This window comes from Borostomias antarcticus, assembly GCF_949987555.1.
Source record: "Borostomias antarcticus genome assembly, chromosome: 30".
Taxonomy (NCBI): Eukaryota; Metazoa; Chordata; class Actinopteri; order Stomiiformes; family Stomiidae; genus Borostomias; species Borostomias antarcticus.
This window is the reverse complement of record NC_140263.1, coordinates 4,696,667-4,712,028: the sequence shown is the minus strand read 5'-3', so window position 1 is coordinate 4,712,028 and position 15,362 is coordinate 4,696,667. Positions and strand designations below refer to the sequence as shown.

General features: G+C 43.7%; 1 protein-coding gene across 1 annotated transcript in view; it reads right to left on the bottom strand.

The window, feature by feature from the left end:
- Window positions 1-4,723: 4,723 nt before the first annotated feature.
- The window catches only part of LOC311327135 (nuclear receptor subfamily 6 group A member 1-like), a gene marked incomplete at both ends in the record, with an annotated part of 13,218 nt that continues 2,579 nt past the window's right edge, over window positions 4,724-15,362 (bottom strand). The window contains 7 exons of the mRNA XM_084460162.1: window positions 4,724-4,860; window positions 5,538-5,690; window positions 5,947-6,068; window positions 7,221-7,475; window positions 8,341-8,574; window positions 9,370-9,536; window positions 12,615-12,670. Of these exons, the coding sequence (XP_084316288.1) occupies window positions 4,724-4,860; window positions 5,538-5,690; window positions 5,947-6,068; window positions 7,221-7,475; window positions 8,341-8,574; window positions 9,370-9,536; window positions 12,615-12,670 (1,124 nt within the window). The remainder of the gene's footprint in view (window positions 4,861-5,537; window positions 5,691-5,946; window positions 6,069-7,220; window positions 7,476-8,340; window positions 8,575-9,369; window positions 9,537-12,614; window positions 12,671-15,362) is intronic.

Sequence of the window (15,362 nt, the reverse complement as noted above, 5' to 3'; positions counted from 1 at the left end):
CAAGCGCGATACATATTTGGAATAATTTCGAATAATTTCGACCCAGGCTTACTACAGTATATTGAAAAGTCTCCGTTTGTATAATACGGTTTTGATCAAATGCAGTGTTGATGCTCCGTTTGTACATAACCTCCACAAGGTGTACAAATAAAGGTGAGCGTGACCTGAACTAATCCTGAACATGTTCATCCTGACGGCAGGTGGCCTCATCAACAAGGACCCGGAGCCCCACGGATTACATTATTTTGTACACTATTGTAGATTGCACTGGTCTAGTATTGAATTGAATTGTATTTGCCACTTGTATTTTGTGCTGTCCTATCTTGTCCTTGCACTTTGTTTAATTAGGCGACAACAGATCAAAGCACATTCCTCGTCTGTGAAAAACATACCTGGAAATAAACCTGTTTCTGATCCAGAAACGGATTCTGATCTGAGGATTGGGCCGACAAAAATATCCTCTAATATCTCTGTCAGTATTCCTCGTCTTTGGGAATTGGACTGGATAAATAGTGGAGCGGTGAGTAACCAGTTAACCAGCTGGACACGTGAGAGGAAGAGAAGCAGGATCTACCCTTTAAACATGCGGAATGAGCAGAAGGGACGAAAAACCCGTCGCATCCCCTTTAGATGACCGCCACGTTTCTGTCTGAGCAGATCCTGGAAAATAACATTAAATATGTTTTCAAATGAGTCATAGTCATATATATATATATACATTATGCACAATTAAGTAGAGATATTATATTTTTTGTGTTATCATATTATCATTTGACGTTTTTGATGAGAATAGTTGCAGTCAGTCAGGTGCGAACACCCTTGGCATCTTCTGAATCATGTTTTGATTCATATCCGACTCTGTCTGTGACTCTGTGGCTTAATTTGGCAACGCATGGGAATCCATCATTTTTCCTCGGTCGAGACAGGTTACTTCAGATGAGAGAAACATGCACAAAAAAAACCCAATATCTGCGCCCTTTCTGTTCACAGGAAGGGGAGGAGCCTGCGGCAGGATGCGGCTGTCATGCAGCGAACAAGCCCCCGTTAATTTATAGAGATGACTCGGCTCTTTTTGGAGGCCTCCACGTGGTCTGAGTCAGCGGTATAACAAGTTACCGCTATCGCTGGGTAAATATCACACCGTGTTTAGACTAGCGTGCCCTCTGTAACCTGCCTATCATTTATATTCACAAGGACTATTTCTACAGAGCTTAAAGTCGCACTGAAACGCACGTTTGAGATCATCTAACTTCCGTAGTTTGACGTATTTCCGACGCAAACAAGCTATGAGGGTGGGACATGCGTTTAGAGGAGGAACGTTTTGTTTTTTTTAGCCTGCTATCTGGTTACTGGTGGGATTTTCATTACAATTATCAATATTATCCTACTGTGAATAAAAACAGAACTGTATAATTAAGGGTATTTATCGGTCTATTATGAGTCTATATGAAACAAATATACCACCTTTTGAATTTGGTGCATTTTAACATATGTTTCAGTCATCCGGACATTTCAGAGATACGAACGACCTTCGGTCCCGTTGGGTTCGGATAAGTGGGGTCGTACTGTACCGGGGAAATAAACACACTAGGGCCAATGTCTCACAGTTGCATAAGGTTCACGTTTATTTATTTGTTTCAAGTTCTGATATTTGATGCATGCTTCGAACACGTATTGGTCACAGAGCCGCAGGTAGTCAAAGCTGTAACGACCAGACCACACCGAGCACACGTTACAGCACAACAACAACACATCTCTTCCCGGGGATTCCTCCATCTGCAGCTCGCTCTGACCCGAAACACAAAACACCCAGAATGCCTTTCAACCAAAGCAGAGCGTCCGTCATTTGAGCTGTTTTGACGGTTGACATATTCTCTCATAAAATGAGAAAAAAATGATTTTTTGGGAGGTCATGCACTGGAAGGAGAGCGAGTATTCGTCAGGCACCATGTTTATAACATTTATGATGACTAATGCATAGTGTTCCCTCTAATAAAAGAACGCTTTGATTGTTACAGCACATTTTTGTTAGAGATGTGAATGTTTGAGCCAGAGTTAAAGGTATTACCGAGCACGGCACTTAGGGATTGGGTACCTCACTTGTCCAATTGATCTACATTTAACTTTTGAACCAAGAACCAAAAACAATAAGAAATAAGATTTTTTTTTTAAAATAAAAGAAAGTAAACGTATATAAAACACAAAAAATGGACCAGTCAGAATCTTTGGATAACCACTTACTTCAGTAGTGAGGAGGTAGATTGAGAGCCAGACAGAGCGAGAGATAAGACTGTTAGTCTGAGGTATAAAGTCCTCTTAGTTACATGTAGCACTTAGTGCTCATCAGAAAGCTGAGGTTCACACATGTTAAATGTATCGTATCCGAGGGGGCTTTGTGCATGAGGCAGCAGTGGGCTAAACTTCTCTGTCTATTTCAATCCCTGAGCTGCCATGTGTCCTTGAGAACCAGAACACCGCTGACAAACAGAGAGAGCATCGCCAACCGACTGGAAACACGCACTACAAACCGAAACAGTGCATCCTGCAAGATCAACATCTCCGACGCGGCCTTACCTCGTTTCAAATACGTGACTGCGCCAGAAAAACTGACTTAAAAAACAAAACTAGTCACCTCCCTTCACTTGAAATAATACAAATTGATAAGTGAATCAATCAAGAAAAGACAATTAATCACCAATACATGACATCATACAGTAGATAAACATTCCAATAAAACTGACGGAAGCAGGAGATGGAAAAATGTGGCTTATACACAAATTGTCCACGGTTTTGTTCAATTATATGCATGAGGTTGACAGAATTGGCTAAGATAGAGGCACTTCAAGGCCTGGCCAAAACGCCACACAGCTGGCTCTGACTGACGACCCCAACAGCAAAGCATAGCCAACAACCATCAACTCTGGCACAGTAACGTCACTTAAATCATTGTCTGGTGCAAATATGTAAACATTCAAGCGATATAAGAAATATATTCTGTTCTATTTGGAATGTTTAAGGGGGGGGGGTCAACGTTACATTATGTGAATTTGTTTGACATTTCCTTCCCTCCACTAGCTCTCTGTTTCTTTCAGCACAGTATCAGTGTAACACTCCTAATTGATCAGGTATGGTCACATAATGCCTTTAAATACAATGACTCTAACCCGTCACAAAGGCTAACATCAAATTAGAACTCAAATTTGATCCTTATTTGACACAAAAATCTAAATAATTTCAATTTCATACTGTTCAAACACCCACACAAATACAAAAGAATAGTCCCAAAAAGACAAGAGGGCTATTGAAAGGGACTTACGCAGTTCCCCCTGAAAACTACAACTACTAATACTTAAAATGCACTTCGACAAATGTGGTTCCTCAGTAACTTCTGAATGCAGTACAACGAACTTGCCTTTTACCCTGTTTAGAACTCAAGTTCATGCGAACCAGAGTGAGAAAAGACCACAAAAACAGGCGGGAATCTGAGGACCCTTCTGTTGACGCACATGCAGACATAACAATCTCAGTGACCCCTCCGGCTCACGTACATGTTGACGCTTTTTCGGACACGTTTCATCGAAGAGCAGAGTACACAGCACTACTCTGAAATATGGCCACACTCGCCACCATTGGGCATTTAGCATCTTTTTAAAAACAAATCCCATAATTCCTACCCTGGGCTTGTTACAGTGTGCATATTGCACTTCTCGTTTCCCCGGCGTCTGCAGGGGCCAGTTCATCTCAAGATGGAGGTGAACTAGAACAGCATGGTTTAACCGGCACATCACCAGTCCCCAAGTCACTAAAACAAAAAAAAACAACTCATTCTCCTCCCTTAACTTGCATATTCGCTAAAAAATACCCGTAACATTTTTAAAAGCATACATTTCATGACAACTATTCATAGAGATGGCAAAATTCAAGTGAACAAAACTTCTGTTCGAACAGAGATGCAAATTCGCCAGTGTATGATGTGGGCGGGGCCTCTGCCAGTGACCAGGAGGCAGGTGGCGTTCTCACGCCGCTGTGTGAAGATGAGTCAGAGTGGACTGCATCTCTGAACATCTGGTCTGGAGCACACCGCCATGTTAAACTTATCTTACAGCAAAATGTAGCACATGCTCTATATATTAAAATGACACGTGAGGATTGGGTGTCTTTAGAGACCTTTGGTAACAATCACTTCAGTAACTATCAAAGAAAGAAAGAGAAAGAAAGAAAAATCTAAGTGGGGAACTCCGACACACACATTATATTTGTACTGTAGCTTGATACTGGATGTTGAAGTTGTCTTTCAAGTCTCGACTTAAAAATGTTAAAGTTGTCTTCGCCAATGCAGAACAATCACTTCTTGAGGTGGTGTCTCTGTTGACTCATTGAGTATTGAAGTGGATCCCCAAATTAAAAACAGACATCTTAGGAACTCTAGTTGGAAAATAGCTACAATGCTAACACTTAAAACACTTGTAAACTGCACTTACACTTATGAACAATGCATTGGTTGTGCATTTCTTGTTGCATGGTTACATGCTTGAGGCATGTGCACTGCGTAGATGAGAATACATTCAGTTCTGTCATGTAATAAATACATATAGAAAAAAAACAACAATCACAATTCAAATAGCTGTCACATTCATAAAGGATCAAACGGGATGGGGGTGAGGGGGCATCCCTGTCCCCTTCCCCCCCTCTCCTTCAGGTGGATGGTGGGTTTGGGTTTGGCTCAGTTGCCAGGGGCGGGGCCTGTTGCCAGGCCGGGTGTAGTCCCTGCTCGGAGGTTGTTGAGGCTCGACTTGCAGGAGTGCAGTACTGCCTTGAACAGCAGGGGGAGCTGTTCCAGAGGAACGCTCACCAGTTTCCCTGGAAAGAGGGAGCAGAGATGACGGTGAGAACAGAGACGAGGGTGCCCACATCCTGAAATTTCCTTCTTTCTTACTTACTTTCTTTCTTTCTTTCTTTCTTTCTTTCTTTCTTTCTTTCTTTCTTTCTTTCTTTCTTTCTTTCTTTCTTTCTTTCTCTCTTTCTTTCTTTCTTTCTTTCTTTCTTTCTTTCTTTCTCTTTCTTCCTTTCTTTCTTTCTTTCTTTCTTTCTTTCTTTCTTTCTTTCTTTCTTTCTTTCTTTCTTTCTTTCTTTCTTTCTCTTTCTTTCTTTCTTTCTCTTTCTTTCTTTCTTTCTTTCTTTCTTTCTTTCTTATTCTCCTCAGAACTTTGCTGCTTATCCAGTTTGTCATTCTTTGTGCGAGAAACTTTTTTTTTAGATATTTGAGTTTTTATTCCTAATTTTAGTCCCATTGAAATGCATGATGACTTGCAATACCTGCCGGGCCACCGTACCCACGCCAGAAGCACTGTTCCGGCCCCCATACAGAAATTCCCAAACATCATACAGATCTCTTTTATTCACCCAGGACACTCCCTGAATCCTGGATACAGGATTCGTACCGCCGACCCTACGACCATTGGGCGACCCGCTCTATCTCCTGAGCCACAGCCAGCCCAAAAATAAACACACATCCCCGTCCTTAACGGCACGCTCACCTGCTATGAAGCGGATTTCGGGGAGGCACATCATGATCTCTGGGAAGCGTTTGGGCTGGTGCGGATACTTGTACTCCGTCAGGTCCTGGCACACGTACCAGTAGCGCTTATTGAGCTGCTCCAGCTGAGACACATTGGAAAGCCCCCGGATGTCTGAGAAGAGACGGTACAGTTATCATTGTGATGATGAAAAAATAACGGCAACGTCGAATGCATTCTTCTGCTTTCATGAAAGGAATGTGTTTGATTGTATTGAGAGCTGAAAAATATTTTCAATTAGTTACTGTATATTATAGGCTTTAGATTTATCAACTGAGATACATAGCCAGTGAAACATTACAATATTGTCACTTCAAACACTTTCCCATTTTAAAGTATGGATGCAGCATTGATGTAGAGTCTAATATACCTTGGTTGAGGAAGTTGATGGCTTTCATGCAGGCGTACTCCTCGTTGCTAACCTTCAGCTGGTGAAATTTGCGGAACAAGTATATCAGTCTCTCCATCACATCCATACCATCTTCACTGAATCTGGAAGAGAAATAACCAATGATCTATAATCAATAAATCAATAACCAACCAACCAATCAATCAACCAATCAATCAACCAATCAATCAACCAACCAATCAATCAATCAATCAATCAATCAATTATTTATTAATCCTTAAACTACAAGCTCTGACTCCAGAACTGTCTTCCTAATCTTCCTGACAGACCCAAGTTAGGATCTAAGACCCAGAGCTAAAACCTGGTTTCACGTTGCCCCAACTTTGAGGCCAGCAGCGTTTCGGAACGAGAATGACAACGGAGTGAGTATGACCTCCAAGTTACACGGAACGTTTCATCAGCATTGCCAGAAGTTATCAGGGTTACGCGGAAACAATATCGCAACACCATTCACAACACTGCGTATGCGCCTGCCTGTTGTAGACAGACGCTGAGAGTCATCTATGAAATTAATTTGTTTCGAATGCATTTATTTAGGGCTGCCTGTCTTCAACCAAAGGAAATCTTGGTCAGTCTGTTCTCAGGCCTACATTTCCAACTTAGGGTCTATTCTTTAGTTATCAATTAACTAGTCGGCCTAATTTGTTATACAGCATATGTTGTATTATTATCAGTATCATTTATATCATAATTATTATTATTATTATTATTATTTGTATTGTTGAGGACTTTTGTCAGCAGCACCCTGCTCAAAATACACTCCACACTATGTATGGAAGCAAATCAGTCATCAGTCTTAACACAAATGATATAATTAGGAAAATCGTAGTCTATTTTATTACTGTTATACAACCTATAGCCTACTTTTGTCTTATATCTATATAGAAGAAGAGAGTACAAGAGTAGCCTATTTAGACTAAGCAATCACATTGAGTCCTACAATCACATTATGGGCTCTAAAAAATGACGTGTCATAATTTAACTGTCCAATAGCTGAACGTCCTTCGTCGTTATCAAAACGAGATCGCTTTCGCCCGTTTACACGGAAACGGAATCCGGGAAAACGAGAACGAAAACACCCCTCGCGGCGTTCTCGAAGTTTCATGGGTTTTAAAAACTCTGTCGTTACCGTGTAACTGCGAGGTGCAAAACGAGAACTGAACGTTCTCGGGAACTTTGCGGTCTAAACCCGGGGCCTAAGAATCTATGGGGGGATTTCCGGAAGCGTCTCTCACTGTTTGAGCTCGTGGTCGGAGGGGGAGTACTTGGCGGTGACTTCGGACAGGTCCCCGAACACCTGCGCGCTGTAGATGGTGAGACTGGACAGCAGGATGAGCTCCTGCCAGGTGGAGCTGAGCAGGCGGGTGTAGTCCTCGATGGACAGCTCGCAGAAGAAGGGCAGCCGCTTGACCCAGGAGATCTGGCGGAACAGCAGCTCGTCGGCCAGGCGGCACAGCAGGGCGAACAGCTCCGCCTGGGTCACCCTGTACCTGGGAGAGATCAGAGAGGGAGGGAGGGAGGGAGGGGGGAGAGGGAGAGATGGAGGGGGGGGAGAGAGAGAGAGAGGGAGATGGAGAGGGGGCAGAGAGAGAGTGTGATGGAGAGTGGGCAGAGAGAGAGAGAGAGAGAGATGGAGAGGGGGGGGCAGAAAGAGAGATGGAGAGATGGAGAGGGGGGAGAGAGAGAGAGAATGAGAGATGGTGACGGGGGAGAGAGAGTGAGAGAGATGAAGAGGGGGCAGAGAGAGAGAGAATGAGAGATGGAGGGGGGGCAGAGAGAGAGAGAGAGAGAGGAAGAAGAGAGAAGGAGAAAGAGAGACAAAGGGGAAACAGACAGGTCAAAGGGAAGAAATAGGTCATGACCTTGGACAGAGATCAGAGCGGACAAACAATGCTAAATGCTAAATGGACAGCGCTTATACAGTATAGCACTTTTATCCAAAGCGCCTTACAAGGGCCTCTCATTCACCCATTCACACACATTCACACACCAATGGTGGCATCTGCCATGCAAGGCGCTAGCCTGCTAACTCAACGAGCAATTCTGGGTTCAGCGTCTTTGCCCAAGGACACTTCCACATGTGGACAGGAGGAGCCGGGAATTGAACCGCCGGCCCTACAATTGATTGGACGACCCCGAGTTTACCTCCTGAGCCACAGCTGCCAAGAAAACAGCACACCACCAACCAAACAAAAATAATAACAAGCCACTGCCCACAAGGTCAAACAAATCATGACAGATAAGGATCAGAACACATCAAAGACGCACAGATAACCGCTGAAATGCAGCGCCGTCGTCAATTACGCCTCGCAATGGATGTGGATGCGGCTACGGTCCGGGCGACGGGGTACTTACCCGTCCTCTATGAGCATGGGGGTGCCCAGGGGCGCCAGGTCCTCCGCCACCATGAGCTGGGACACCAGGGTTTGGGACTGGGGGTACAGGCTCCGGGCCGGGGGGTTCAGGAGGCCCGAGGGGGTGGTGTAGCCGAAGAGGTGCGGCACGAACGGGTAGTGGGCGGAGGACACGGGGGTGCCGGCGTACTGGTCCCGGTAGGAAGCAGCGTAGCTGGTCATCTCCAGAGACCGACTGCCCACAGAGGGAGAGGGAAATGTGAGACGCAGTTTTGACCCTGAAGCGTTCTCACATCTTATCATCTCATCTGAACCCCCCGACTGTAAGTTATTCTGCGTTCTCGGTAAACGCGGCGCGCGCATGCCTGTGTTTGGACGAGCGCCGGCACGGCAGACAGACGCAGCTGATAAAGAGATACCGAGAGAATCGACCCTGAGCTCTGAGCGTTGACGACAGCATTCCTTCGTCAGAACCATTCCTTCGCCAGAAGCGGAGGAATTAAAATATTTGTTTCTGTGGCAGCAAACCCAGCGAGGAGGTAGAAACGAGATGGTGACTGTGAGAGTGGGTTGGGGTAGGGGGGGTGACTGTGAGAGTGGGTTGGGGTGGTGGGGTGGTCACTGTTACCTCACACCCCAAGAGGAGTTCTCCGTCAATTCTAGAAAAAGATCATTCAGATTGAGCAAGAGGGCTGTGTGTGTTCTCTGAACAGTCTATTCGTTTGGGTCCAGCACCTGCACTTTTTTGATGTGCGCGCATTCCCTCTTTTGTTCTCTGAACGGGCCATATGAATTCTGTTCTAGTCAAATCCTACTCTTTTCAGTATGTAACACGCTAAAGCTCAGACAGTTAAACTCATAAACATAAAATCCACCCCATTGTGTTAATCAAGCCATTATACCATGACTTTTCCAAGGATGTTGATTCAAGATACACATACTATGTAGTGTGATACACATACTATGTAGTGTACAGTGAAATGCTTGACGGCTACCTCGGTCATCTGTGCCCAAAACAACAGCAGCTCACCTGGACGACAGGGTGGACACCGGAGAAGGCTGGTTGCCCTCCGAGACGCCGTTGTCAGGGGAGCTCTGGTCGCTGTCCCCGTTGTTCGCCCAGGTGTGTTCTGGGATACCGTTGTCCTCCTTAAACTCCTGGCCCGTCATGATGCGCTCGATTTCTTCTTGTGAAATCTACGGCGAGTTAGCGAGCGAGAAGAAAACGATGTGAGGTATGTCATCCATTTTCCCCTTGACATTCAATAAACCCTTAATACTCACCAATCCAGATAGTGTACTCACCTAAACTCTTTTATATATTATATATTGTATTATATTATATTAACACAATCTGCAGGAAACCAGTCAAGCCTTGTTTAGAGGCAGTATGAATAACTAGAGTGAGAGTTTTAGTCACACTGTAGCACATGGACCTCAAGCTCAACAAAGCTTGTTGATTGGACAATAGCAGTATACATGTGTAGTACACATAGTACACATCATAAAGGCTTACAGCACGGTAATAATGAAACACTGTACAATGATGTGGGTTTCATAGAAATGCGTATATGATGAGTCGACTGTTCCAAGACGCGGAAACGTCTTTCACACATTGTTCAGAGAAGGGGAGAGAGATCGATAAGTGTCGTCTGAGTAGTCTTGTCTCACCGCGGTGCGGAGAACCACAACGTTCTCTCTCACCGCGGGCGGAGAACCGCAAGACTCATTATAACCACGAACAAAAAGTACCCAGGAAGCGTCTGTCACCGTGCGAAAAAAAACAAAACACACACATTCATCTGGTGGAAGCGAGTGACTTCTCCAAAGCCGTGAGGCCGCCCTGCTATTATGGGATGTCTGAAAGACACCTGATGAGTCTATGGAGGATGGCGATTTATCCTAATGAGTTGACCCTCCGTCGGTAATGAGGCTCAGGCGTGGGGCAGGGCTTTGTTGAGCGGGGGCTCATATCCGCTCCGGTGCAAGGACACGGACGGCGAGGACACAGACGCCGAGGCGCACGCCGCCATCAAGGATTTGCGTCCGTCCTCAGACGATATGCAGAGAATTTCCGTCTATAAACCCTCGGTAGACGCTTCTCAAAGGAAAAAAAAAAGTTGAGGTATTTCAAGTATTGCTAAATGTCACTCGGGTGTTATTTAAAAGGTTGTTTGCATCATTGGGTGAGTTTGAAATGAGGTTGAAGATCTTATACCATCAATCAATCAATCAAAGCTTTATTTGTATAGCGCATTTCATACCCAGAGGCAACACAATGCGCTTTACAGAGAACAAGGGAGGTGGGCATACGACCCACTCTCTACATATTCCAGAGGGAAGCAAAAAAACAGTAATCACCCGGGGGCCAGATAAGTGAGCTGTAAAAATTCTTCCCTGACTCCTCTCAACAAGGCGATCGAGCAAGCTCCAGGATTATGTTTGTCTACCGGCTAAGAACATTTATAGAGCAATAAATAACATTAAATTACATTTTCTGAGTAAGAGAGGCTAATAACATCATAGGAGAGACATGGCAAACACTGGTGTGTGTCTGTGTGTGCGTGAATGTGCCTGGGCCCAGATAGAGGCAGGGGTCAGGGGTCAGGGGTCTCAGGGGTCTCAAACTCTAATTGGCTTGGGGCCACTGCTGGTATGTTCTTCTCATAGTAGGGCCACATCAACGCTCAAGTACGACTAACTGCTGTATAAGAAAGTGCGACATTTCTGAAAATGTAATTTCTTATTTCAATAACTATTCCATAACTAACATTTTCATCACACAAATTCAAACAGCAGTTTCTATACATTTTTATATATTTATTATTTATATAACAGTTATTTTAAGTTATTTTTTCCTTATTTTTATGTTATCTTCTATGTGACTCTATATGCAGGAGATCTATGTGACTCTATATGTAGCAGATCTATGTGACTCTATATGCAGGAGATCTATGTAACTCTATAAGCAGGAGATCTATGTGATTCTATATGCAGGAGATCTATGTGACTCTATAAGCAGGAGATCTATGTGACTCTATATGTAGCAGATCTATGTGACTCTATATGCAGGAGATCTATGTAACTCTATAAGCAGGAGATCTATGTGACTCTATATGTAGCAGATCTATGTGACTCTATATGCAGGAGATCTATGTGACTCTATATGCAGAAGATCTATGTGACTCTATAAGCAGAAGATCTATGTGACTCTATATACAGTATCAGAGATTTTGCCGGAAGCTTAATTTGATCTTTTTGGAAATCATAACAACAATGGTGTGCCCAGTGCCAATGTTCTCAGGAATGCTTTATTAAATAATTAATTTTTTTCCTGCACCCCCTGAGAAAAAATAGTTCCTAGGTCCCTGTGCCTTCTCCTCGATGGCAAGAATAAATGTTTTTCTTTTCTTTTTTCTTTTAAAACCATATTCGGCGCCCTAAAATGCCAAAGACAGATCAATTAATTAATTAGTTAATTAAGCCCATTTAAACAGAAGTATTAGATATGTGTAAAATTTGAGTAATTTAGCAATTGTCTATTTTCATTTCATTAATGGAATATCGGTGGATCTCATGGATCAATGAGGACTTTTGTGGGGGCCGATTCTTTGCGTTTTTAATGGCTGTTAAAAGTACATCTCAATAGACTTGGGCCTCATCCTTTAGTTCTCACATGGACTGAATTCTGAACAGCTGATGCACGTAACAGAAAAGTGAACCAGAACGATACACTAAAGCAAAAACACTTCACATTTATTCCAGAATTTGCAGAACTGAAAAGGAATAATGTATCTTTTCAATGTTTTCCCAGCACTGAGAAAAACATTTTTAATACGTTTTGCTGCCCGACTGAAGAAATTGAATGTAGAGTGCTCTTAAGAGGCTGGTTGAACAAAAGGTTCAAGCTCGGAGGCGACTCTGTGGACAGCTCCCCCGTTTGCCTGCACTATCGATCAGATAATGTCATTACTTGGACAGGGTCAGAATCAGGCTGCGTTCAGCAGGACAAAACAATGCAGAGTGTTCAGCTAGAAATAGAAATGCATTAGCTTTTCATTAAATTATTATGGTGTCTTCACTGCGTTGCAGCTTCTATGTGACCCAGATGTACCTGGTTGACCTTTGTTACTGGGCGCTCATTAGAGCATAGAAGATGTAGAGTTCATAGAATTAGAAATAATTCTGGTATATTTCTTTAATGTATGCTGTCCCTGCCAAATAAGCAATAAACTAACCTAGACAGACTTGACACAAAATGGCTGCCAAACATACCTGGACAGGCCCAATGCTTTTATTCCTCCCGCCTGGCATGCCATCTTCCCTGATCGCTGTGGGGAGAAAGACAGAGTTTAAGAGTACTATAAAAAACATTTGGTATACATTCATTCTTTCTTTTTATTGAGAGTGGACAATGGGTTAGTTGACGAACTTCAACAATCGAGGAAACCTCCACACCACTAGGGGGCGTGATCCAGGGGTGATGGTCTTATCCACTATGCCGATCTCTAGGCCCAGTATAGTCAACTAAATCAGTTTGATAACTGTTCACTTTCCAGACACCTGCAGAATATTTTACACTAACAATTATTTTTATCACCAAGCGTGTTCAGTGCAGTCTTTCATACCATAGCTTTTTACTACATACTTTTACACTACTTACCTATGACCCTATGCTAAAGATTTTTAACGTTTTAACCCTTTCGATACGACCTCGTCACCGGCAACATTTAAAAAATATCTAACAAATATTTAATAATATAAAAAATATATCTAACAAATCTTAAAAATTCCTCACTCCAACACTTGCTGAAAGCTGAGACACTGCGCTTTCTAGTATTATAGGGAAAATCCAATTAATATTCGAAATGTTGTCACTGTATTTTCAGGGTTAAAAGGGTTAAAAGAGATAAAGAGCAAAAATGTTTCCTGAAGAGGAATAAGTGATTTAAGTATGTAGGATTACAATAGTGTTCAAGTGCACAGCAAGCACACTCATAAATACTATGAAAGATTAGAGATGGTAACTGGATGGTGGGAATAGGTTTCAGTTGTTGACTCGACAGAGAGGGACACCCTGCAGTATAAGACCACTGGATAGGTTTTAAGATCTGTGGAAACGATATAGCGCCCTCTTGTGGCAAGACTAGGTATTTCAGCGTTGATCTGCTCCGGGCACATTAAAGAGGAGTTTGAGAAAGACAGAAAAAATAAGAAAAAAGCCAGCTAATCGAAATACTAATGCTATACCCTTCTACATTTGTGGTGTTATACTTTGTCTCTTTAATTGGATGCTTCCAATTAATTTGGATCATTCTCTGATAAATGTCTTCCTCCTCGTTAAGCAGGAAAGAATCTGTACACTCGGCATCTACAACTACTGGTGTGCAAAAAAAAAGTGTCAGACTTCTAATACTGCTGTGTGTGTGCGTGTTTGTTTGTGTGTGTGTGTGTGTGTGTGTGTGTGTGACCAAGCGAGAGGAAGGAAGCTATTTCTCCTCTATTCGGAAGAGCACACATTGCTTATCACTGACAAACAGACCAGCCCCAGCCGAAAGACAGGGGTAGTGTGTGTGTGTGTGTGTGTGTGAGTGTGTGTGAGTGTGTGTGTGTGGGTCCGCCAGTACAGGTACAGGTGTTACAGCTGGTTTGGGTCCCCTCCCAGTCGTGGCGGGGGTCGTCACCCGTGTCATGTGATCACTGTGTGGACGAGGCAACTGAAGGAAGAGCCGTTTCTATGACGATACGTTTCTGCGTCGAGTAACCCTGCCACACCCGAAGACCGAATTAGCGGAGCCTGCATGTGTCTCTCATGACCCCCGGGCCAGGGTGTGACGAAAGACCAGAGTACTGTACGTCATGACCGGTTTAGGACTCAAGAGCTGTTATTCTCCAGGACTGCCACAAGGGGGCACTGCAGGCATATCATCAGCTCGGGTGCTGAAACGTCAGGATACCCAAAGATGGAGGAGGAATGATCACTTGCTTGTGAAACGCTTACATTTTTTGGACCCTGTTGGTCAAGCTACGCACGTTGGCTTTTCTTTTTTTTTTCAAATTTTATTTTAATTTTTTTCAATTTTATTTGGAAATGTAGTCATTAGTTGTACTTATAAATAAGCCTTCTCTTTTCACAAGTATGCATTCTGCACTCAATAGGCCACAAGTCTCCATTCCCCCGATAACCCTACTGGTCTTCCTGTTCAAGAAACGGTGTCTTTGTGCATTGAGGTCATTGTAGCCCTTCTTCCTGAATACACAAGCGGCTTGTCTGCACACGCAGCGTTCGAGAGTAAAAGCCTGCTGGTGTTCGGCGTCCTCGTTAACGACCACCGAGATCTGATAAGGCCTGTTGTTGTTGTGGTCTAATTGTAGCCCCCTCCTCCTCCTCCTCGGGGCGGGAGATGAAGGCGCTGATGGCCCTCTCGCCCCTCCCCTCTCTCCCGGCGCGGGGGCGCCCGCGGTGGCGCCCATTCTTATTGATAACTTTGCATATCAGAGGACAGACTCCTCCCCCGTCTCTTATCTGGGGGATATCCACATCAAAGGGCAGCGAAGATATCAGGAAGAGACGGAGAGAAAGTACTCTGCCCCCCCAGGCATACTAACCTGTCTCCTTCATACTAACCAGTGTAGCATAGCATACTAACCTGTCTCCTTCATACTAACTAGTGTAGCATAGCATACTAACCTGTCGTTCATACTAACCAGTGTAGCATACTAACTTGTGTCCATACTAACTAGTGTAGCATAACATACTAGCCTGTGTCCTTCATACTAACCAGTGTAGCATACTAACCTGTGTCCTTCATACTAACCAGTGTAGCATAGCATACTAACCTGTCTCCTTCATACTAACCAGTGTAGCATAACATACTAGCCTGTGTCCTTCATACTAACCAGTGTAGCATACTAACCTGTGTCCTTCATACTAACCAGTGTAGCATACTAACCTGTGTCCTTCATACTAACCAGTGTAGCATAACATACTAACCTGTGTCCTTCATACTAACTAGTGTAGCA